Source organism: Neophocaena asiaeorientalis, unplaced genomic scaffold (genome assembly GCF_003031525.2).
Source record: "Neophocaena asiaeorientalis asiaeorientalis breed wild unplaced genomic scaffold, Neophocaena_asiaeorientalis_V1.1 scaffold280, whole genome shotgun sequence".
In the NCBI taxonomy this organism is placed as follows: domain Eukaryota; kingdom Metazoa; phylum Chordata; class Mammalia; order Artiodactyla; family Phocoenidae; genus Neophocaena; species Neophocaena asiaeorientalis.
Window position 1 is genome coordinate 7,388,045 of NW_020185321.1, and position 23,948 is coordinate 7,411,992.

The 23,948-nt window shown below is 54.9% G+C and overlaps 3 protein-coding genes across 3 annotated transcripts in view; 2 read left to right on the plus strand and 1 right to left on the minus strand.

Annotated features, from left to right (window-relative positions):
• SPRED3 (sprouty related EVH1 domain containing 3) overlaps positions 1-3,854 on the plus strand; it is a 5,409-nt gene extending 1,555 nt beyond the window's left edge. Inside the window, exons 3-5 of the mRNA XM_024733778.1 lie at positions 84-163; positions 2,314-2,457; positions 3,189-3,854. Coding sequence (XP_024589546.1) covers positions 84-163; positions 2,314-2,457; positions 3,189-3,854 — 890 coding nt within the window. The remainder of the gene's footprint in view (positions 1-83; positions 164-2,313; positions 2,458-3,188) is intronic.
• Positions 3,855-8,977: 5,123 nt separating this feature from the next.
• Positions 8,978-12,236, plus strand: FAM98C (family with sequence similarity 98 member C). Its single transcript, XM_024733781.1, has 8 exons — positions 8,978-9,095; positions 9,202-9,350; positions 9,430-9,564; positions 10,021-10,226; positions 10,463-10,540; positions 10,625-10,741; positions 11,156-11,323; positions 11,879-12,236. The coding sequence occupies exons 1-8, from the start codon at positions 9,031-9,033 to the stop codon at positions 12,017-12,019; spliced, it is 1,059 nt and encodes a 352-aa protein (XP_024589549.1). The 5' UTR covers positions 8,978-9,030; the 3' UTR covers positions 12,020-12,236.
• A 1,394-nt stretch (positions 12,237-13,630) lies between these two features.
• The window catches only part of RASGRP4 (RAS guanyl releasing protein 4), a 12,827-nt gene continuing 2,509 nt past the window's right edge, over positions 13,631-23,948 (minus strand). Inside the window, 16 exon segments of the mRNA XM_024733772.1 lie at positions 13,631-13,865; positions 14,343-14,455; positions 14,578-14,712; positions 14,815-14,851; positions 15,656-15,800; positions 15,911-16,029; positions 16,119-16,223; positions 16,301-16,381; positions 17,958-18,233; positions 19,077-19,193; positions 20,553-20,726; positions 21,827-21,980; positions 22,364-22,495; positions 23,123-23,185; positions 23,309-23,414; positions 23,830-23,948. The exon segment at positions 23,830-23,948 is cut by the window's right edge and continues 20 nt beyond it. Coding sequence (XP_024589540.1) covers positions 13,812-13,865; positions 14,343-14,455; positions 14,578-14,712; positions 14,815-14,851; positions 15,656-15,800; positions 15,911-16,029; positions 16,119-16,223; positions 16,301-16,381; positions 17,958-18,233; positions 19,077-19,193; positions 20,553-20,726; positions 21,827-21,980; positions 22,364-22,495; positions 23,123-23,185; positions 23,309-23,414; positions 23,830-23,948 — 1,930 coding nt within the window. The 3' untranslated portion in view covers positions 13,631-13,811.

A 23,948-nucleotide genomic window follows, 5' to 3' on the forward strand; every position in this document is an offset into this window, starting at 1 on the left:
TGGTGGGGGCGGGGGGCCTGGGGTGGAGGGTGGGAGAAGCCGGGGCCCAGGGAACTCACTCTCTGCCTTTCTCCCCGCCCCAGGCTCGCTCACCCCCTCCTCCTCCTCCTCCTCTTCCTCCTCCCCTTCCCAGGATACCGCAGACACTCCCTGCCCTCTGACGGTGAGTCTCCAGGATGCAGCTCTGCTGGGAGGGCAGGGGTTTCTTTCTATGCTACAAACATTCTTGAGCACCTACTGTGTATCCAGCACCATGCCACGTGCTGGGCACACGAATTGGGGCCCAAACAATAGTGTCAATTTTGATCCCAGTTATTCTAGTTTTTCTGTTCTATCCTGATTTATATGTTCATTCAAGGGTATTTATTGAACACCTTGAATAAGAAGTGTTTTAAGCACTGGGGATACATCAGTGAACAAAACAAAGTCCCTTTCCTCGAGGAGCTTCTTTTCTAGTGTGGAAAGGCAGAAAAAATATTAAGGTACACTATAAAAATGAGTAAATATTAAAAGCAAATGGATGAACACATTAATGGGAAATCCATCCTTCTCAGGGGTACAAACCTTGGAGTCATCCTTGCCTCCTCTCCTCTTTTATGCCCCTCATCTAATCTGTCAGCAAATATTGGCTCCACTTTTTTTCTTTCTTTTTTAAGTTGGCCGCACTGCATGGCATGTGGGATCTTAGTTCCCAGACTGGGGATTGAACCCAGGCCCTGGCAGTGAAAGCACTGAGTCCTAACCACTGGATTTCCAGGGAATTCCCTGGTTCCACTTTCAAAATGATCGGAGTGTGCCTCTAACCCGGTTACTGTTCAACCTCATCTCCCCACTGGACCATCTCATCAACTGCCGCCTCCCCACCATCTCCTTTCCCCACACACAGCCAGAGGGACCCTATCGACATCTAAGTCAAATCATGGCTATCTCCCACTTACAACCCTACCCAGGCTCCATCTCACTCGTGGTAAAGGACAAAGTCCTCACGGTGGCACATAAAATCCCACACAATCTGGCCTCCTCTTACTCTCCCTCATGCTCACTTGGCTCCAGCCACACTGGCCTCCTACTGGTACTCCGAAAAGGCAGGCACATTCCTGTCTCAGCGCCTTTGCACTCGCCGTTCCTCTGTCTTAGAACACTCTTCCCCAAATTTCCACATGGCTTATTCCCTTATTTCCTTCAGGGCTTTACACACACATCACCTTAGTGAGGCCCTCCCTGAGTAACCTGTTTAGAATCTCCCAGTGCTCCTTACCCTACTCTTTATCCCCATCTTCTAAGATATTTTTCGTATTTCCTCTCCCCATAGACAGTTTTCTTATCAGTGACTTTACTGTCCATCTCTCATGCTAGCATGTCAGCTCCAGGAGGGCAAGGATCTTTTGTTGCTTTCTTGCTGCATCTTCAATGCTTAAAACAGTGCCTGGTAGACAGTAAGTGTTCAGTAAATATGTGTTGAATAAATTGATTGAATGAATAAATGCACATAATGTCGGATTCGATTTGGCACTTGCTGGGGTACAGTGGGAGTTGCTCGAGAACACTTGGAAGAACAAAACTGGTTCCCTGGGCAGAAAAGGGAGATTCCCAGGGTAATGGGAGATGCAGGTGGGTCTACAAAGTCACACAGACAGGTCCCACTTATTGAGCACTTACTCAGGAAAGATGCTGTGCTCTCCATGCTCCATCTCACACCCTCCCGATGGCCTTTGTGAGCCTGGCATGTCGTGGGTGCTCAATGAATGTTTATTGAAGATAGGAATCGGATGAGGTGGGAATTATTCCCAAGTTACAGAAAGGAAACCAAGGGTCTGAGAAGCTCGTAAAGGACAGAGCTTGGTTTGGATGGGAAGGAACACATTCCAGGTGGGTGGAACTGCCCCAGTAAAGGTGTGGTGGTGGGAAGGAGTCAGGAAGGCAGCTGACAGCCAAGGGAGAGGGCTTCTGAGAAGGGACGTTGGTTTGATGTTCTGTAGGTTGGTGAGCTGAGCAGATAAGAAAAGAAAGTCAAATAATAATAACCATTTCCAGCTCTTCCTGTACTTCAGGCATGTTTATGCCCTTTACAGTGGGTCCTAACCACATCGTTACGAATAGACAATATTATGATCCCCATTTTACAGAAGAGGAAACTGAGGCTCAAAGAGCTGAGCTCACTTGCCGGAGGTCACACAACCAGTCAGTGGCAGAGCCGGGGCTTGAACCCAGGCCTGTCTGGCCGCAGAGCCCTCGCTCACAATGGGAGGGGGTCTATGTAAGGGCATCGGCTGTGCCAGGGGTCCCGGCTCTGAGGCCGCCAATCTCCCCCAGTCCCACGTGGACAGCGACTCCTCCTCCAGTCACAGCCACCAGGAGACGCCTCCCACCGCAGCGGCGGCCCCCATCGTCACCGTGGAGTCAGCTTCTGGCTTCGGGCCGGCCACGCCCCCCCAGCGCCGCCGCTCGTCAGCTCAGGTGCGACCTCCGACCCCCGGTGAAATAAGGCCGGGCGCTGGGGTCCCGAAAGTGGGCGGGAACTGAGGCCGCAGAGGGGCAAGAAACCACAGATTCTAAGGGATGGCTGACCCGACTTATGGCGGGGGAGCTTAGGCCTGGGTTCCTCGGAAGGTTGGGTGAGGGCTTCCTGCGTCTCCTGCGCTCTTGGAGACTGGAAAGTTCTGAATTCCACAGAGGTTTAGGGGACGACTCGGACAATGACTATATTAGGAAGTTGGTGGTACTCGTGGAAGGAGTCCTTTAGTGCTTAATTCACGAGGGGTAGGGCTCAGTATCCAAGGGGTAAAAGGGACCTGGGGACCAGACTCCTGCGTCCTGAAGGAGGAGACGGCTGGGGTCCAGGAGTCTTGAATCTGAGAGTAGAGGGGGCTGGGTACTGGGACCCCGGATCTTGAGAGGGGGCAGGACTGAGAGCCTGGACCACTGAGTCCTTAAGGTGTGGGTTTGGTGCCCGGAGTCTTCTGTCGGTCCCTAGATGTCCTCTGTCCCTGGGAGGGGAGTGGGCTGAGGACTTGCAAGTCTGAGTACCGGACCCAGGCAGTCAGGATACCAGGGCAGGATCCTAGGATGAATGACGCCTGTGGCTGGGTCTGTGGATGCTCGAGTCTTCTAAGGCCGGGATGGATTGTGGTGGGATGTGGGGCATCACAGACCCCGCTAACTTCTTCTCCTTTGTCTTCGTCCCGCAGAGCTACCCTCCGCTCCTACCGTTCACGGGGATTCCGGAGCCTTCAGAGCCCCTGGCCGGGACAGGGGGGCTGGGCTGGGGCGGCCGCGGCTATGAGGATTACCGGCGAGCTGGGCCACCCGCACCCCTCGCCCTATCCACCTGCGTCGTGCGCTTCGCCAAGACCGGCGCGTTGAGGGGCGCAGCCCTGGGGCCCCCCACAGCCCTGCCCGCCCCTCTCACCGAGGCTGCGCCTCCAGCACCCCCGGTTCGCCCACCCCCGGGCCCCAGCCCGGCCCCTGCACCTACCAAGGCCTCCCCGGAGGCGGAGGAGGCGGCGCGCTGCGTGCACTGCCGCGCGCTCTTCCGCCGTCGCGCTGACGGGCGTGGCGGCCGCTGCGCCGAGGCCCCGGACCCGGGTCGCCGGCTGGTGCGCCGTCTCAGCTGCCTGTGGTGCGCCGAGAGCTTGCTCTACCACTGCCTGTCGGATGCCGAGGGCGACTTCTCGGACCCGTGCGCCTGCGAGCCGGGCCACCCGCGCCCCGCCGCGCGCTGGGCCGCGCTGGCCGCACTCTCCCTCGCCGTGCCCTGCCTCTGCTGCTACGCGCCCCTGCGCGCATGCCACTGGGTCGCAGCGCGATGCGGCTGCGCAGGCTGCGGGGGTCGCCACGAGGAGGCGGCGCGGTGAGGACGGCCTGGTGGGTCCGGTAGCCGGACCGAGGACCCAAAATTGAGGGTCCAGGACCCCGGACTCCGTTCGGACCCCAAACCCAAACCTAGACACACCCGGAACTTGGAGCTTGAGTTTGGATTGAGAGACCCCAGACCTGGAACCTGGACCCCAAATGTAGGACTGAGAGACCCCAGAACCAGCTTCATTGGGATGTCTGTCCAAGAGGTCCCAGGTATCCTGAGTTCTGGCGTCCCCGTTCTCCATCCCCACAACGCCCCGCTCTGGCCTAGACTGAGCAGATTCCAGGGATGCCCAGACTCTTCACCTCAGGCAGGCAGGGGAGCACACGGATCCCTGAGAATCGGGCTCTGAATCCTGACTCACTGTTCAAATTACCAATCTAGACCCAGTCATGCCTGGCACCATGAACCCTCAAATTACAACCCCAGAATTAGGAGTTGCCGGTACCTGACCCTGCCTGTATACAATTACTCCCAGATCTTGAGACCCTAAGACCCAGAATCACCCTCAAATCGTTCCTGAATGCTCACCTAAAACTCGGAGCACCTGTATCTGAGATGTTCTTGTAGCCCCAGGACTTCTTAGATACCGAATCCTCTTAAGATACTCTGAGACCTTGGATGTGCTCAAACGGATGTTCTCTGACCCAAATGACTTGGGAGACCCATCTCAGAGCCCCCCTCCCCACACGCACACTGCCCAAGATCCAGAATTAAGACTCCAAGATGCTCTGTGAGCCAGGAATCAAAGAAGTCTGTAGACCACCAACACCAAGCCTGTGTTCCCAGGAGCTTTCGACTTCATATGTAGGACTCTGAGATGCCTAGTCCCGCAGGTGTAAGACTGGAGGCAACCAACACCTCAGGGCCCAACACATTGGTCCCAACCCCTCAGATAGCCCTCTTCCAATCCTCCTTGGACTTGCATTTCAAGCCCCAGAATGTCCTGGAATCTTTGGCTTCTTCGTACCCACAAATTCCCCAATCCACTAAAGGCTGGGAGCCCAGCTACCACAAGATGGGATGTTCATGGCAACTCAGACCTCTGACCCCTTGCCCCTGAGTGACCCCAAGGTGCTTTAGGAGCACTAGATCCAAGACCCCAAGGTGCCATTGACCCCCAAATTCAGCACTCAAGCCTACACAATATTGGGATCGTCCCTGACCCAAGACCTTGGTCCCTCCATACCAGAGACAAATCTGAGGCTCCCTGGGACCCTAGCACCTTCAGTTCCCAGATTTCTTTGGACCCAAACCTCTCTAGCCTGATATTTCCCAGGCCCAGCTTGTGCATCCCCTGAGACCTGCTGCCCGTTGAATCCTGCCATCCATACGCCCCTGAAACCCCAAGTTCCCAGACACCCAGACACAGACAAGTTCCCAGACACTGGAATTCTAGTCCCAAGGGCTCCAGCCCAAGCTCTCAGTATCCCACAGAACTACCCCTTTACCCTAAGGGGAAAAAAACATTTTGAGGTAATGTTCCTGGATTCCAGGACCACCCAAGAGCACCCTTGCTCCCATCTCTAGGACCCAGCATTAATGTAGATGATTGTGCAAGCTGTTCATGAAGCAGAGGCACACAGCCAAGGTGGCGAGTGGGGCTGGCCATGCTGTGCCCTCAGAGGAAGGTGGGCATTGCACAAAGGCAACTAGATATGGCTCTATTGGCACAAAGGCCACACACACACACACACACACACACACACACACACACACACACACACACACACACACACACACACACACACGCCAGCCTTGCAGACTCTCTTCCAAGCCCAACTTTGAGTCCTAGCCCTAGTCCAAGCCTTTTATGATCTGCCCCTCTGTTAACTCCTTCTCTTCCATTTCAGAGTTGGGGGTTGTTTCGGAAAGTTTGAAAGCGTGGTTCATGGCCCATTGAGAGTCCTCTTCTGGGGAAAGGGGATTCCAAGGTCACTTTCCCCTGAGTGGAATGGGACTTCTAGTGTACCACAGATCTGATGGCCTCCTGCTTGGGGTGGGGGGCGAGTATCACGGTCTTGGAGCAACACAAACTCAATGTTGTACGGGCTTGGGACCTGCATCTGGTCCCGAGCACCTTGAAATGTGCACTTACCTTTCCTCATTACCCAGACTTGGATAGCCTTGTGGGGGTTCAAGGGATAGGTCAAGGGGGCCAGAGGGGTGGATCCTCCTGTCACTTCCTTTAAATTATTAACTATTTATTATATCCGGAACCTGTGAGATTCAGCTCTCTCAAGCAGACCCTGGGATGGGTGAGAGAAAAGGGGGGTGTCCCTCCCATCCCCACTCTGCCCAGCTCTCATCACTGTCAGACCCACCAGAGCTGAGGGCGGAGGGACTGGAGGCTGGGGCAGCCTGGGTCCCCATCCCCCTCTCTGTGCCTCGGTCTCCTCCCTTCCGTGGTGGGCGGGGGGAAGCTCCATTCTTAACCTACCTCGTTTTGGGGAGGGGTGGGACGGGGGACCAGAGTGCTGTAAGGTGCTGCGGGATCTGCGGATGAAGTGGGGGGCTGGGGGACGGTTCCCTGGCTCCCACCTCCCAGCACCGCCTCTCCCAGGTCTCCCAGTCCTGCTCCCTGCTGATACCCACCTCTGATCCATGATTACTCTTCATCACCCCTAGATCAGGGGTGCATGGAGGGATGACCCTGGGAGCCAGGAAGACCTCAGACCCTGGAGCCCCCAGGCCCAATTTCCCAGCTGCTTGCCCCTCAGATTGGATGCTTGGCCCCCATACTCGGGAGAGGCACCCCGACATTTATCTTCCTGATCTTGATTCTAAGCCAGTCTGTGACCTCAATGTTGTTATCAGGGCAGGCTGAAGTAGTGGGGGATGATGCGGGCCGAAGACCCAGCCTTGTCATCGGGGGAGGGGGCATGAGATATCGGCTCCAAGAAATGTCTGTGACAAAGTCTCAGCCTGTGTTCTTTATTTGCATTGACGCACCCCATCCATTCACCTTCCTGAACCACCAGACCAGTCCCCTACCCAAATCCTCCTTTCCCCTTCCCATCCTTTAGTCCCAAGCAGATCCTCCAGCTGAATTTATACCTCCAGTCACTCTACATTTATTGGACACCCTTTTTATTGGCACTGGGGATAAGGCAGTGAACAGAACAGACAAAAATTGGGGAATTCCCTGGCAGTCCAGTGGTTAGGACTCCACATCACTTTCACTGCCAAGGGTGCAGTTTCAATCCCTGGTTGGGAAACTAAGATCCCTCAAGCCACGAGGCCAGAACAGACAAAATCCTTTCCCACAAGGAACTTATGAGCCTTATAGTGAAGGAGACAACATGTTAGAAATGATACATACTATAAAGAAAAAATAAAGTGGAGATGGGGGATACAGGCAGTTGTAGCTGGGGTGGTCAGGGAGTCCCCACTAAGGAGCTGGTGTTTGAATAAAGCCCTGAAGGAGGTGAGGGAGTCTTGTGGATGTCTGCAGGAAGAGCACTCCAGGTAAAGGGGACAGTTGTGCGAGGCCCTGAGGGAGAAGCATGCCTGGTAAGTCTGAGGGACATCAAGGGAGCTGGACTGGGGGGAAGCAAGCAGGAGGGTGCTTAGGAGATGAAGGCTGAAAGGTGACAGGGAGGATCTGTGGGGCCTTGTAAGCTACTGCATGGACTTTTCTGCTCACCCGGAGTGAGGTGGAGCTACAGGAAGGCTCCAAGCATGGGAGGGATGTAAACTGACTCAGGTATTCATAGGTTCCCATTTGCTGCCTGTGGGGGACAGATATTGGGGAGGAGGGGCCATGGAGACATGGTGAAGGCTGCTGGGATGGTCCAGGGGGGACAGTGGTGCACAGGACGAGGGTGAGAGCAGTGGAGGCGGGGAGAAGTGGGCAAGATACTGGATCCGTTTTGAAGGTCAAGTTCACCAATTTAGATATGGAGTACACTATAAAGAGTAGAGTCAAGGTTATGACTCCAAGGCTTTGGCCTGATCAATTTTTAGTATTTTATTAAGGTCAACAAATGCCCCCTGAGTACCCAGCCTTGGGGTACGCAGGACTATGGAGGAACCAGATTAAGGGTAGGCTCTGCCCTGGAGAAACAGGTTCTGGCCCTTTTCTTCCCTGAGGCTCTACTCCCAGTTCACTCCCACTCCCAGTAGAACTACAGAAACTACAGGAGACCAGGATAGAGCCGGGAAGAGAGTAAACCTGGAACAATAATTTTAACAACAGCTACAAAAACAAGAGCAGTAATAACAATAGTAATAGGTTAAGTGGTTAAAAGCACGGACTTTGGAATCAGATCTGAATTTGGAGTCCTGGCACCACCATGCATTCACTCTGTGATTCATCCTCTCTGCATCACAGTTTTCTCTTCCATAAAATAGAGATAAGATACTTAGCTGAGTAGCACACACGAAATGCTTGATATATGTTAGTCATTTTTAATAGAGTACCCCGTAGATGTCTGCTAAGCACTAATCCTCACAAACAACTGTAAAATGTAGGCGTTATTACCCTCATTACACAGATGTGAAGAAATTTGGCAGGAACACGATGGTGGTGAATGGTGGAGTCAAATCCTAACCTTTGCCTGCAGACAAGATTGCACTCTTAGGGTGCAATCTTAGTCACCATAATATATTGCACCTGCTCCCTCTCTCCAAGCCTCAGGGCGGCAGAGGGGTGAAGGTCCAACGGACTAACTCGGTTTTGTGTCTGTGTGTGTGTGTGTGTGTGTAGCTGGGATTCCTGGGTCCCTGACAGAATTCCAACTCTAAGTAGGAAAGGAGGGAAAGAGTTTCTGGACTTGGAGAGGAGTTGGGAGAACAACACTTGGTCAAAGTTGCTTTAAAAGCAGAGGGCATTTGAGGGAGGCTGAGGAAAAGGAAGCCGAAGTTGCTTCTACGTCGCAGCAGTAGCGACATCGCTGGTCTGTCGCGACAGCCGGGATTCAGAACGCCCGCTGGGGGTTTCCAGTGTCCTGACTGCTTACCCGAAGGGCGGTGCTCTACTGCTCGGCTCTGGAGGCGAGCCCGGGGGCGGGTTCTGCCTCCTTCTGCACCAATTGAAATGACGAAGGCCCTTAGCAAGAAGAGGCTGATTGGTCAGTTACGGGGGGTGGGGGGGTGCACGCCATTCCTGGGGCGGAGCTTCCCACCGACCGGCAGGGGGAGCGCGCGCCGGGCGAAGGGGCTGCAGTTTCATGGAGGGGGCGGAGGCGGAGGAGCGGGAGTGGGCCGCGGTGGCCCGGGACCTGCTGGCGCTGGGGTAAGGGGAGCGGGCTGTGGCTGGGGGTGCAGAAAGGGGCAGGTTTGCCCTCAGAAATTCCTACTAACCTCCCCCACCCCCTCCCGCTGCCTCGGCCGCGCCGCAGGTATGAGGGTTTTTCGGGGTCGGCGTCGCTGGGAACCTCGTGCCCAGACTTCAGGGCTCTGTGCGCGCGGCTGGCGGCGGAGCTGGCGACTCTGGGTGCCCTGGAGCGGCAGCGAGAGGAGGGCACGGAGGCGCTGAGCGCCGGCGACGGTACGCATGGAGCGGGAGGCTGGGAGTGTCGGAGCCATGGGTGGCGCCGCCACGCCCTGACATCTCCCGCCTCCGGCAGGTTCTGTTCCCGAGGAGGAATTCCTGCGACAGTTGGCCGGCCTGTTGCGGGAGTTGCACTGCCCAGACCGCAAGCTCTGCGGCGGGAACTGCGGGGCCTCGCTGCGGGAGCCCGGCGTGCGCCTGCGCCTGCTGCGTGAGGAGGGGGCTGGCCGGAATGCGGAAGTGGGCGAGGCTACAGCCTCGAGGGGGGCGGGCTCTGCGCGTTGAGGTGGAGCCCGGGATCCCGAGGGGGCGTGGTCAGAATTTTGAGACCAGCGAGAGGGCCGGACGGAGGTGGGTGGGGTCCGAACACTGGGCTAGGCTAAGGGCTCTGCGATGGGCGGGGTTAGTATTTTGATGGTGGGTCTTGAAGCTCACATGGGTTGGGTTAGACGGAGCGGGACAGGAGGTTCCGAAGTGGGCAGGGTTTGAAAAATCTGCAGAGGGAGCTGGGTCTCGAAGTGAGTGGGGCTTATTCTGGAGGTAGAAGCAGGATTCTAGGTGGGTGGAACTAGGAGGCGGGAGGTTTTGAAGCCGCTTGAACTTTTTGACCCCGGTAGGTGGGGTGGCAGCCCTCTTTGATTGCACTGCTCCTTTTCCCTACTTTTAGGCTTTCTCTGCTCGGAGGTCCAGGCTGCTCGCCTCCTCCGCCTGCAGTCCCGTCTGGATCCCAGCCCTGAGCAGTCCGGTGTGGAGGGAGCAGAGGAGGGATCTGGCCTGGTCCAGGAAATGGTCCTTACTCTCCAAGCCCTGGGGCTGCCTAGACCCATGCCGGGGACCCCAGCCAGCCAGCTGCTTCGAGACTTGCATGCCAAGGTAGAGGGCTGGAGCCCCCCCCGCACCCTGCTCACCTCACTCTCCTCGTAGGGGGGACAGCCCCCTCTTCAAAAGTGGCTCTGGGAGGAGTGCACAGCCACGGATGTTTCCTACAACTGTGACTGCCATTCTTGGTTCTGTGGCCGGGGTCCTCAGGGTCGTGGGGAACTGGGGTCCACGGAGGAGTCTATCCGATTTCTGCCCGGTCAACCCCAGCCTCCTTCTTCTCTCATCAGATCGTGGAGCTGCTGCCTTCCCTGCCCGCAGGGTCCCTAAAGCCTCTCCTCAGCTACCCGCTGGATGCACCTAGATGGGTAAGGCTGTGTATGGCTGTATGTATGTGAAAAGAAATGGGAGTGAGGGGGGGCCCCTGGCATGACTGAGACCTTTTCCCCCAGGAAGCATTGGAGTCTCTGTACCAAAGCCTGCGAGATCAGTACTGCTGCCGCCGCTGCCTCCTCCTCAAGCGCCTGGACCTCACAACATCTGCTTTCCACTGGAGTGATCGGGCAGAGGTGTGGGCAGAAGACCAAGGCAGGAGCAGTTGTGAGGGCTGCAGCTGCAGGGAGGAGACATGAGGGCCAGGGATATGACCCTCTTGCTGGTTCTGAGGCCCAGGACATTTTAGAATCTTGTGAAGTTTGGGGGTCTGGAATCTCAGGGCCCCCAGGGCATTCTAGAATTCCCTGGTCTGATCTGGGAGTGTATTTAGAGCAATACTCCTTACTAAAAGATGTGGGAAGTACACAACATTGTAAATCAACTATACTTCGATAAAGCAAACAAACAAGAAACATAATGAAATATTAAAAAAGAAAAAAAGATGTGGGAAGTGAGGCCCTGAGACAGGAAGAGATGCTTTCAAGATTACAGATCCCATCTGGGGAGGTCTCGTGGGCATGTTCTCCATGTCTACTCCTACTCGCTAGGCCCAAGGAGAGGCCATGAAGGCAGTGCTGATCCCAATTCGAGAGGCTCTGACCCCAGAATCGGATGTCTCCATTGCACACGTCCTGGCTGCTCGAGCTGACCTGTCACGCCTTGTGCCAGCCACCAGCAAGACTGCCCGCCGAGGGACCTGCTGTGCTATCCACAAGGTGAGTACCTGGGGATGGGGAAGGGCCCCAGCATCCTTGGCCTTCAAACTGGCCTTTTAGCCTTTGCTTGTACAAACCTTGTCCTCTTCTGCCTGGGCTCCTGCTCTCGCCTTCTCCTTGGGTTCCTGGCCTCTGGACTCACGACCTCTAATCTGCCCCCTCCACATGGCAGTTAGAAGGATGTTTCTAACTCAAACATCTGACCATGTCCCTCCCTAGCTCAAAACCCTTCTATGGCTCCCCAGTGCCTTCAGAACAAAGTCCACCTATTTACTGAGGCCCTGCCCTCCTCTCCTGCTTTGGCTTAGAATCCTCTCCCACCATTCACCCTGTCCGCTGTATTGGGTTTTAACCATTTTTAAAGCAAAACTACCCTCTGTTCAGATGATTACATATTTAGCCTGCATTGGGAGTAAGGAGTGTTAACCACTGGACCACCAAGGAAGTCCCAGCATCTGCCCTTCCTTTTTCAGCCTCATGCTGTTCTCTTGGCTCTCTAGCCCCCTTGTCCAAGATATTTTTCTTCTCTGCAACTCAAGTCTAATCACCTCTCAGGTGCTTATGGGCAGCGTTCCAGACCGGGGGGGCCGCCCAAATGAGCTGGAGGCTCCCATGCCCAGCTGGCAGAGCAGAAGAGAGGACAGAGGCGGGCGGAAGGCAGGCCGCCAGTGCTGGGGCCGCAAGAAGAAGAAGTAAAGGGGGACTGGTGGTTGGAGGGGGGGTCCTTCATGAGGTGCTGACATTGATAATCTCTGAGGAGTCACTGTGAGGGTTTCTCTTGGCACCTGGCACCCCAGCCCCATATCCCCTGTTCCTCAGGTCCCAAATGTCCTCCCCACATCTACCATTCAACACCAAGGACCATGTTCTCTGGAAAATAAATTTAATTAATTAATTAATTTTTAAAAATTTATTTATTTGTTTATTTGTGGCTGTGTTAGGTCTTTGTTGCTGCACGTGGCCTTCTCACTGCGGTGGCTTCTCTTATTGCAGAGCGTGGGCTCTAGGTGCACGGGCTTCAGTAGTTGTGGCACTCGGGCTCAGTAGTTGTGGCTCGTGGGCTCTAGAGTGCAGGCTCAGTAGTTGTGGTGCACAGGCTTAGTTGCTCCCGCGGCATGTGGGATCTTCCCAGACCAGGGATCGAACCCGTGTCCCTTGCATTGGCAGGCGGATTCTTAACCACTGCGCCACCAGGGAAGTCCTAAATTTAATTTATGACAGCCCTAGGAACTATCTCTGTGGGGGCCGGGTCAGGGGTGCTCAGGTTTGAGGAAAGGTAGGGGGTCTCTGTCCCCTGGGTCTGAACAGGCCCCTGCTGCTCTGACCTTTAAAGCCCTTTGCTCTTCAGCAACATCTTTCCCTCCCAGTGGGCATGGGGGAGGAGACATGCAGGCATTGGGCAAACATCTGTCAGGTACCCACCATGTGCCAGCCCTGTGCTAGGCATTGGGGTTACAGATAATAATAACCCCTGGTCTCCCGGAGCTGACCTTTCTGGTGAGGAAGGGCAGACAAGAAAGTTTAGTTTGTCAGATGGGGAAAGGGCTTTGGAGAGAAATAAAGCAGGAAGGCAGGATTGAGACCATGGCAGGACTGCAACTTTATGCATGATCAGGGGAGGCCTCACTGAGAAGGTGGGTACTTGAGCTGAGTCCCAAAGAGGGAGCCATGTGGACCTCTGGGGAAGAGCCTTCCCTTCCTGACAGAGGGAGTGTCCAGTGCAAAGGCCCTGAGGTAGGAGTATTTTGGGGCATGATCAGGGACCATTGGAGGCCAGTGTAGCTGAAGCAGGATGAGTGAGGGGGTGAGTGGTGGGAGGGGAGGTGGGAGAGGTGATGGGGGCAGACCATGTGGGGTGGGCCACAGTGAGAACTCTGGCTTTTCCCCTGAGTGAGATGAAGCCATGGGAGGGCTCTGAGCAGAGGAGGGATGTGATTGGACTCAGGTGTTCACAGGCTACCTCCCTGTTCCACCCTTTCTCTGGCCTTCTCTCCCATCTCTGGAACTCCAGAGTTTGGAACTTTACCCACCCCATACCGTCCCCCTCCTGACCCATGCTGACATCAGTGTAGCATATTGGTCAGTAGCTTCCATTTTAGAGGCAGGCAAACCTGGGTGTGAGTCCTGTCTCCAGCACTTAGGAGTTCTGCCACCTTGGGTGAGCAGTTTAACTTCACTGAGCCTGTTTCCTCGTCTGTAAAATGGAGATTTAAGGAGGTGGCGAGATGATGCCTAGGTCTAAATGTATCCAGCACAGAGCTGGATATTAAATGCAAGAAAAGGGAGTACGAGTAATAGGCACTCTGATGCAAAAGAAGAAAGTAACTTTTTTTCGGAGTAAGAGATGACGGATGCTTCAACAAAGGCAGTGTGGATGGGAAGGAGGCGATGCCTTTGGGGGGTTCTGCTGGAGGCCTGGAGGCCGAATAATAGGACTCGAGACTGACTCTGGTGGAGGGAGTGGGGAGAGAGCAGACCAAGGCAACGTCTAGGAACTCAGCTTGGACTGGGTGGGTGATGGGGCCGTCGCTGGCAGAGGGACCTGGAAGGAGGAAGACACTGGGTGATGTGGGAAATGTACGATGTCCAGGAGACGGTTCACTGCAGGGGGAGAGCCTCACCCAGACTTGTGAAAGTGGATAGATGAATGTCCCCTCTGGATTTTCTTTTAGCTCAATCTGAGAGTCCCCACTTTCGAATCGTGGCATTTACTCCACCATTAGTGTCTGATATATTTGGCATTATTCTAGCCATCTTATAGTTGTCTTTCTTTTTTTCTTCCTAAACTCCCTTTTCTTTTCTACTAGTGGCTACCCCTTCCCCTCCCCACAACATACTGTAATTCCTATTTTTCTATCAACATTAAAAATGAACCATTATCTATGCCCTCCTACCCAAGCAATTGAGGACTTTTGCATATTTTAACTTTCCTATGCTTTCCCAAATCTGTCTGGGCTCCCCCAGGCAAATAGGCTGGTCTCCCTGTATCCAGTTGTGGGTAGGGGCAGCTCCTCCTCACCGTCTCTGGTTCCCAGGAGGGATGTGAGGGCTCTGTCTGGGTCCAAGCATGGCAAACGTGCCACCCAGTCTCAGGTTCCAGGGATAGCGTGTAGGAGAAATTGTCCTCGGAGCCTGTTCGTGGGGTTGTGGATGGGAGGGATGTGGGTGCGGTAGGAAAGACCTCATGACCTTGGAGTTAATCCCCATCCATCCACCAGACCCCCTTCCCAGCACTGCTACACCCTGGGTCTTACCACAGCCGGCATGGGGAACTGGTGTGGGTGGGACAGGGGCTTCTAGGGGGCTCACGTTGCCCTTGGCCCCTGGCCTCTTCTTACACTCCACCTTCACTTGGTCTCTGCAGTGTTTGTGGCAACACAGCCCACAGTCTGGGGGAAATTCAGAGGTTAGTGCCAGAGGCCCAGTCTGTGTCCTCTATTCTTCCAGCCCGCGGGTCCTGGATTCCCTCCCCCTACCCATGCCCCGCTCACCCCGACAGCGGTAGCCTTGCTTGGTGACACCCCAAAGCTGGGAAGAGAAAGCAGAATAGGTTACCTAGGCTAGGGGAAGGAGGGCTGTGACTGGGGTGGGCCTGGGGTCTGTCTGGAGGAAACAATTCAGGTTTTGGAAGTTTTCAAGGCTAGAGGCTTATGTGGGATCTGGGAGACTAAAGGAATTAGGAGGTTATCTCAGGTTTGGAAAGTCATCTGTGATATGAGAATTGGACAAAATTTGGAATTAATAAAGCATAAATTCTATGGGCAGGGATTGTGTCTGTTCTGTTTCCTCCTGTGCTCCCACCCACCCAGAGCCTATAACTGTGCCGGGCACACAGCAGGTGCCCAGTATATATTTACCAATGAAAAAATGAATGAAAAAGTAAATTCGGAAAGTAATCCAAGGTTTGTGAATTGCTCTTGGTTTGAGATTGAGAGATTTGTCCATTATACAGAGTTTGAGGATACCCTGAATTTGGAAATTATCCAGGGTTTGAATTATCTGGGGTCTAGAGACTTGGAGATTGATTCCGCTTGGAGATAATCTACTCGTGTTTGTAGATTCTCCAGGGTTTGGCAATTATCCAGGATGGAGGTTGGGAATCGAGCAGTATCTAGACTTCAGAATTATGCAAAATGTAGGGAATATCCATTGTTTAGCGTTGCTGTGAAATACAGGGATTATTTGAGGCTAGAGGCTTTTGTGGAATTTGGGGATTATCCGGGGCTTGGTGACCGTGTGCGCTCCAGGGCAGGGCTGGCTTTTCCAGCCCAGGCTGTGAGGAGTTAGGGCGCTCCAGGGGTCCCTCAGGGTGACAGCGGGCGGAGTGCTCACGAAGCCACTGCAGATGCCACAGAAGGTGGGCTTGCGGAAGGTGACCTCCTGGAAGGTGTGCAGGAAGGCCAGGCCCAGCTTGGAGCAGATGGCGCTGGCCTGGAGCAGGTACCCTGTCAGCTCCTCTCGGCTGAAGGAGCCACTCCTGGGGGAGAGACTGCGCTTCAGCAGGACTGGCCCATTTCTCCCAGACCCAGGAGTCCTGGATACCCCAGGTCCTCGTCTTAAGGGAACCCAGGAGTCGGGAGCACCTACCCCTGGCGGGGGGGTGGGTGAAGCCCGTGGCAGGCGAAGGGGAAGTTGCCTGAGAGTCGCTCAAAGTCCTCCTGAGAGATGGTGCCTCGGCCTTCGGGGTCATAGTTCTTGAACACAGACTTCGGAGGAGCGTGGGAAGGGGAGAGTCAGGCCGAGTCAGAGGCCCCAGGGCCTTAGATCCCTCCTCCCGCCCAGGGCTCCTCCTCACCTCCACCAGCTGCTCCACATGCCGACCCAGCGTGACCCTGTCGGGCTTGGGCGTCATGCCAGGGGCCCACTGCACCACCAGGGGCACCTGGAAGGGGGAGGGTGGCTGGGGCAGGGACAGAGGGTCAGTTAGTCATTGCAGAGGCTTGGGCTGGAGGTCAGAGGTCAGGGCTGGGGTCTCACCAGACTCTTGGGACAGCGGGGCTCCCGGGCATAAGAAAGCTCATAGATCTCGTCCTCCGTGTAGAAGAGATCCAGGGAAAGCTGGAGGATGGGCAGGGCATTACGGACCCTCCTTGTCTCTGTCCTCCTACCTACAGCCCATGCCCGCCTGGACCCCCAATCTCCTCCTCTTTCCAAAGCCCCTCTTCCCTGGGACCCCCATGGTCCTCTCTCCCACTGAGCCCCACTTCGCTCTGCACACCGCTGGTCCACTAGACCAGAAACACCATCTTGTCACCGAGGCTCTTTTGATCCTATTTAAAATTGCAAACCCCTGTCACTTTCCATGCCTGTTTCTGCTTTAATTTTCTCTATAGCACTTTTTATCTAGAAGACCATATGATTTACTTATTTACTTTTTTCACTGGCTATCTCCCCCACTAGGAAGTCAGCCCCACAAGACAGCAACTTTTTTCTATGTTGCACACGGCTGTGAGCCTAAGCGCCTAAAGTAGTGCCTGGCTCACAGCAGGTGCTCAATAAATATTTGGGCTGATGGCCTCTTAGGGTCAGCATAGCATAGCAGCTCAGGCACCAATCATTCTGGGGCAGGACCAGCTTCACAGGCAGGCCCCACACTTAGAGGGGCCTCCACTTCATTTAATGCCCTGCTGTCACCATCTTGAAATTCTTAATAATTTCAAACAAGGAGCCCCACATTTTCAATTTGCAGGTGGTCCTGTCTTAGGATCTGAAAGTCAGCTTTTCAGTCTTAGACTACCTGGTCCTCAGAATCCCAGTCTCTCTCAATTTATAGCTCTTTAGAATGAAATATATATATCTCTACCTCTCTATCTCTATTATCTATCTATCATCTATCTACCTATCTATCTGTCTATGTAAAATAAAATATAGCCAGAATCTCACACTTGCAGTCTTAGGACATAGTGTGACAGTTAATACATGTTCTGAAGCTGGCCTGCTGTGGGACAGGGGGCAAGTGACCTCACCTCTGTGGGTCTCAGTTTCTCAGTCTGTAGAATGGACACAATAAGGGTCCCCTCCTCGTAGGGTTGTGAGGATGGAATGAAGTGCTCTCTGGGGACTGTTAAACATGGCGCCTGGCACATAATAAGTGGTCGATAACTGTTATTAGCTTTTTGCTTAGATTCCTGGATATGTTAAAGCTTGGAATTTTGGACTAGTGGCATGAGAAGCTCAGAACCTTGGAGTTCAGGAGTGCAAAAGCCGGAAGCAATTCTGGAGCTCAGATCAATGGATACTTGAGTTGCTGGGGGAACTGGGGGAAAAACGCATTACTTATATAGAGCTCACTGTGTTCCAGATACTATTTTAAGTACTTTATGTGAATTATATGAATGATATTTATATGAATTATATTACTGATTCTTTTCAACCACTCTCTGAAGTAGGTCCTATTTGTATTCCCATTTTGTAGTTAAGGAAACTGAGGCTGAGGGGTTAAGTGACTTGCCCAAGACCACACAGAAAAAAAACAAAAACAAAAACACCCCTAGAAGCTCTGGCTTCAAAGCCCATGCATTCCAGTGCTATTCTACTATTCTATCCTGACCCTCACCCACCCAGGACCCTAAATCTCAGTACCCCGCAGGTGCGGCCTCTGGGAGCTCAGCCTGGGCAGCTCAGGGCAGCTCACCGTGAGCAGATGCAGTAGGTCCTCCTTGGCACTGCAGGGGGGGTGTTGCCTCTGGAGGGCTGCCAGCTCCTGCAGCCGCAGGTAGAGGCTGTTGAGCTTGGGTAGGTGCAGGCGGCCGTCAGGCAACCTGTCAGGCTGTGCCTCGTGCAGGGACACCAGATCCTTGAGATGCACACCCAGTACAGGCAGCCGGAAGCCGGTGCAGCCAGCCCAGGTGCGGCGGTAACAGGCGTAGTTGTTGTGGGCAGCAAGGAGCTCAGTCAGCTCCAGCAGGGCCTGTGTGGGAGGGGCATGGGTTTTTTTGGGCGGGGAGCAGCATGTAATCGGGGAGGCCAGTTCTGTTCCCCTAGCTCCTTGAAGGGGAGTATCTAGCAGCGTCCTGTGTGGCTCTGGACCCCCCAGGGGCCCAATGACATTTTGGACCTCTCCCCAAGCCCCTCCATGTCCCACATTGGCTTCAGCATCTCCCCAGACTGCTCTTCCACTTGGGCCCCCATCTCAGAAAGGCCCCACTGTCTCCCATTCCCCAGGCTAGAGTGATTTTTCAAAAACCCAAATCTGATCATGGGTGCTCTCAGCATTCCCAAACGCTTCCTAGCTCCCCACTGCCCTCTAGATAAAGCCCAGACACCTTAGTTGAGCTTGCAAAAGGCTCAACAGGATCTCCCCCCACCCCCTGCCCCGGCATCTCCAGCCCAATATCCTGCCACATCCTGACCTCAGGCACACACCAGACTCATGAATGACTCACTCTCCTTAGACACTTTCAGGACACCACCAACCCATGCTCCTCCCATGGGTGGCCCAAATGTTGGCATCCCTGGGGGCATCATTTCACTCCCCACCTGGACTGCAAATTCTCTGCTAGCATCTCTTATCTGCCTCCCTCCAGTCCTGCTCAGGACCAGACACACAGTAGAGAGAGGTCAGCACCACGGATGAGGAGGGAGGAAGAATGACAGAGGAGGACAAAGCCTGGGGGGTCTGTCAGATTTGGAGGGGCAAAAGGTCTCTGGGTGGCTCCAGAGCCCCTGAGAAGGGACGGAGGGGGCTGGGGAAAAGTGTGTGGGTTCAGGATAATTGACCACTGGAACTTTGGGGAGGGCAGTGGGACTTCACCTTGGTGCTGTCAGGGCTCAGGTGGGTGTGAGAGTCCTTGAGTCTGGAGATGGCGCTATGACACAGGCCCCCAGTGACTGCCATCAGCGTGTTGAAATTCTGCAGCTGGAGGAGCCTCTAGGAAGGGAGGGTGATGCAGAAGTGGTGGGCACCACATGGAGGACAGGCAAATTGGGGGTTCAAATGACAGCATCCCTATTGAGTTGGGGTCTCAGGCATGTGTGGGGATGGGCCAGTGCAGGCATCAGACAGGTGAGATGTGTCAGGCAGGAGTGGGCCACAAGCAGGTATGTGGGCATCACACGGAGGTCAGGCAGATGATAGACTAATGTTAGGTCAGACAGAAGTGGGGGGAGTCAGGGACTTCCCTGGCGGTCCAGTGGTTAGGACTCAGCGTGTACTTCTACTGCCGGGGCATGAGCTGGAGCTCTGGTGGGAGAACTATTATCCCACATGCCACGTGGTATGGCCACAAAAAAAGTCGGGGGAGTCAGGCAAGTATGGGGTGTTGGACGGGTTTGGGGACTCAACAGGTCTGTGTCAGGCAGGTGTGGAGGTTGCAGACAGATGTTAGGGTGTCAGACAACTAGGCGGCCTCTGCACTGGGAGCCAGCCAGGTGAGGGGAGACCAGAAGGCCTGGGTTCTGGGCAGGAGTTGGGAGCTGGGCAGAGGTGAAATCGTCCAGAGTGATACGGAGGGGTCAGGTAGATATAAGAGACAGGTGTGGGGTCAGCCCTCCCCTTTCTCAAGTTTGAAGAGCGGAGGTTGCTGGGGGAGAAGGTTGTTGGGGGCCAGGGAGGAATGGAAGACGCTCAGACCGGGGAGACCCCATGTAGATGCCAGAACACCCTGGTCTGTCGTGCGGGACAGGGGAAGCAAGGAGATGGAAGACGCCAGAGGCAGGGCGTGGTCTGCGAGGAAGTACGCAAAGGGGCGTGGCCACGCTGGGGGAAGGCGGGCTTCCCTTTTCTCCAGGAGGGAGGGAACATAGCTGGAAAGGAGGGGGAAGGGGAGGGGGGAAGGGAAAGGGGGGAAGGTGAAGAGAAAGGGCGGGCCAAGGGAGACCTGAAGTGATGGGGTCGGATGCTGTCAGTGTCCTAAAGGAACAGCTGGGGCCTAGGGACGGGGTAGAGTTTGACGCAAAGGTGCGGGCAAGAAAGAGTCTCCTCTTTCATTGCCCTGCGGATAGAATATTCGGGCATTGGGCTTGTGAGACGGGGTCAGGAGGAAAGTCGTCAACTGCCACGGCTGGGACCAAGGAGTGGGGCCAGGGCGGGTTGGACGTGGTGAAATCAAGGCCAGGGAAGAAGTGCCGTCACAGTCCCGGGTTAAAACGACAGGACTGGGGCCGCGGGGACGCGGCCAGGGTGGGGCGTGATGCGTTCGGGAGGGGCCACGATATGGTGACGTCACCGCCCGGGAGCCCCGCGGGGCAGGTGCTCAGAAAGCGGGCAGAGCGACGGGGCGGACCTCACCTGTGCCACGTGGATGAACTTGTCCAGCACCTGCCCGCGCTGTGCAGGCCCTGGACGGCTCAGCACCATGACCTGCACCCAGCGGGACACGCTGTTGCTGAGACCTACGGATCCCTCCAGGGCCGGGCAGCCCCGCACGGAGCCCTGCAAAACGTAGCCCCGCAGGTCCTGGGGCTGGGGGTGAGGTGGGTGTCAGGGTGGGCCCTCGCGCTCAGGCTCTGCCCCTCACACGCCATCCCCCAAGCAGTCACGACCTCTGACGTCCTAGCCCGGCCATCACATGTCCCTGAGGTCACCATGGCCCTCTCCCATCTGAGGAGAAATGTTTAAAGAAAGTTGGGTACTATTCTGAGCCCTTCCTCATAGCTTCACAAGTCTATGAAGTGAACACTATATTATTCCCATTTTAGAGATGAGGTCATTGAGGCACAGAGAGGCTAAGTAATTTGCCCAGGGTCACACAGGCCCGAGTCAGGGAGGGAACCCAGTCTATTGCTCTTAACTGTATACCTGACTGGTATATAGTCAGCAAAGGGAAGGGTGGTGAAGAGGACACGAAACTAACTTCTATTTGTTCTGCTCAAGGAGTCAACATTACATACCCACATCTACTGCACTGTGTGTGTGTGTGTGTGTGTGTGTGTGTGTGTACAATCAGGAAATTTTCCCATTAAGGAACCAGATCCCCAACTACCCTCAAAACGATGATGGCAAGATGGCAATAGCTAAACACTTATATATAGGTTGAAGCATTTGAAATTACAATTTGGGTAGGTTAAATATGTCAAAACATGGCAATTTCAAATGGTTCAACTATAGAGCATTTACTCTGGATGAGGCGCTGATCCTATGGGGCAGGAACTAAGTCCCCCTTTTACAGATAACGGGCTGAGGCACAGTGGATTTAAATACTTCTCAAATAAATGAACAATTAATAAAATATTTTGAGCACTTACTATGTGCCAGGCACTGTGATGAGCATTTTTAAATGGACATATTAATTTCCCCAACCAGCCAATGAAACATTATGACCTCCTTTTTACACATGAGAAAACTGAGTCCCAGAGAGGTTGAGAAACTAGTTCAAAATTACACAGGTAGGAAGGGGCTGATGGGATTTGAACCCGGGGCTCTGTGCTCAGCCAGCTTAACTCATTTTCCTGGACCCTCTAGCACCCAAGTTTGACAGTTTGGGTCCTCTCAGTCCTGCCTGGCCCCAGCCAGGCCTCAGCCCACCCCAAGCCCTCCCCAGCTGGGAGGAGGGGCGTCCTTACCGTGATAGCCTGGAAGGACCGGAACTCCAGGTAAGTGAGGTGCTCTGCCAGCTCCTCGGTCTCCAGGTGGTCGAAAAGCAAGGACACTTTGCGCTTTTTGCCCAGGCCTGGGCTGCTTATGGGGGGAGGGGGGCCAGGGCCACCAGGGCTCAGCCTGGGGGCAAAGAGAGGCAGGGGGAGGAGCTGGGGTGGACGGTGTGGGAGTGTGGAGGCAGAAGGCAGAGTTGGGGGGGGAGGGAAGGGGAAGGGACTGACTCACAGGTTCGCGGAGTCTCCCAGGCTCCGCTGGGTTGCGTTACCCTCCTGTTCCACAGTGGCCCAGAAGCGACCTATAACCTCTTCTAACTGGGGCTCCTGATGCACTGTCTCAGGGTGTTGGGTCAGCCAGTACCTGAGGGTGGTTTAGAGATGGTGGAATGAGGCTGGGGGAGCCTGGGGGCAAAGAGAGGCAGGGGGAGGAGCTGGGGTGGAGGGTGTGGGAGTGTGGAGGCAGAAGGCAGAGTTGGGGTGGGAGGGAAGGGGAAGGGACTGACTCACAGGTTCGCGGAGTCTCCCAGGCTCCGCTGGGTTGCGTTACCCTCCTGTTCCACAGTGGCCCAGAAGCGACCTATAACCTCTTCTAACTGGGGCTCCTGATGCACTGTCTCAGGGTGTTGGGTCAGCCAGTACCTGAGGGTGGTTTAGAGATGGTGGAATGAGGCTGGGGGTGAGGCAGGTCTCTGAAAGGGGTCTCTTGGGCTGGGGGATCTCTAGGTGCTGGGCTTGGGGACGTCTCTAAATGTGTGCAGGGGGTCTCTGGAAGGCCAGGGTTCAGAGAAGCACCAGGCTGGGAGGACCTCTGGGAGTAGGACTGGGGGCCTCTTAACACAGGCTGAGGGATCTATGGCAGATGGACTGGGCAGTCTCTTGGAAGTGGGATGGCTAGGAAGCAGGGTAGTGGGCATGGGTCTCAGGAGCTAGGTTGGGGGCCTCTAGGGGTGAGATTTTGGGAGAACAGGGTGAGGGGGGTCTTAGAAACTAGGCTGGGGTATATGGGAGGTCGGGGTTTTAGGAATCTGAGCTGGACGTCTTGGGGTACCAGCTGGGAGAGGGTCCATAGGATCTGGTCAGGGGTCTCTAAGAGGTGAGGGTTCTAAGGAAGAGAACTGAGAGGTTTTAGGGACCAAGCCAGGGGATTCTCAGAGTGGGATTTGCAGGAGCAGGACTGGGTAGTCTCTGGGAAGTGGTTTATATTTTGGGGGGGCAGTAGGGTGAGGATCTTGCGTCATGGGAGTGTAGGTCTTGGCCCAGGCCTACCTGACCAGGTGACAGATCTGCAGCCTCCTCAGCTCCTGTGTGTTCCCTGTGGCCTCCTGGTACTTAAGTTCCAGTCAAGGTTCTGTTATCCAGCATCTCAGACCTGCCTGCTCACCCCATCCCCACCAGGCTCTCTCATCTCCGCCCTCCGTCCTCCACCCACTGCTCATGGGCCCCGGAGGATATAAGGTCAGCAGACGGGCAGCAAGGTGGGCAGAAGGCAGCACCCAGTTGTGCATGGCAAGTACCATGTTGAGAATGTGGTCCCCACGGCGCAGGCTGCCAGCCGAGTCTGAAGGCAGGAGAAGGGGACACTGTGTCAGAATGGCCACTGGGCAATGGACTGCACAGCTTCCAGAGCCGGTTGGACAGCCTGGCTCAAACCCCAGCTCTACCAGTGACTCCATGTATGAACTTGGGCAAACAACCTGGCCTCCTTGTGCTCCAGTTTCCTTGTCTGTACCGTGCACGGACCAGCACCATCCCTGGCAAGTCATACTGAAGATGGAAATAGTATCAGACCCCTCCCCCCGCGGCTCAGGAAACAGAAGCACAGGTAGGTGTCTCTCTTACTCCTACTGTAGTGATTGAGAGTCATTCCACATACGCCTGCCTCTATTTTATACCCCTCAAGTTGAGCCCAGAGAGAGGTGGGTGCTTGGCCCAACCTCAGGACTGGGGAGGCTGGCCAGGGAGGGGACACTCACCGAAAGACTGAATGCATCTCTCCAGCAGGTCATCTTCGCTGCAGCCGCCCTCATTCAGCATACCCAGAGCCATGGAAGCCATGACCTTGCTGATTTCCCGGGGGCTGGGGCAGGGCTTG

What these genes read in the sequence shown, in the direction of transcription:
- FAM98C (XM_024733781.1), top strand. Translation starts at nt 9,031, where the DNA reads ATGGAGGGGGCGGAGGCGGAGGAGCGGGAGTGGGCCGCGGTGGCCCGG. An exon ending in GGCGCTGAGCGCCGGCGACG is followed by an intron (nt 9,351 to 9,429) that starts GTACGCATGGAG and finishes CGCCTCCGGCAG; the next exon opens with GTTCTGTTCCCGAGGAGGAA. An exon ending in CGTGCGCCTGCGCCTGCTGC is followed by an intron (nt 9,565 to 10,020) that starts GTGAGGAGGGGG and finishes CCCTACTTTTAG; the next exon opens with GCTTTCTCTGCTCGGAGGTC.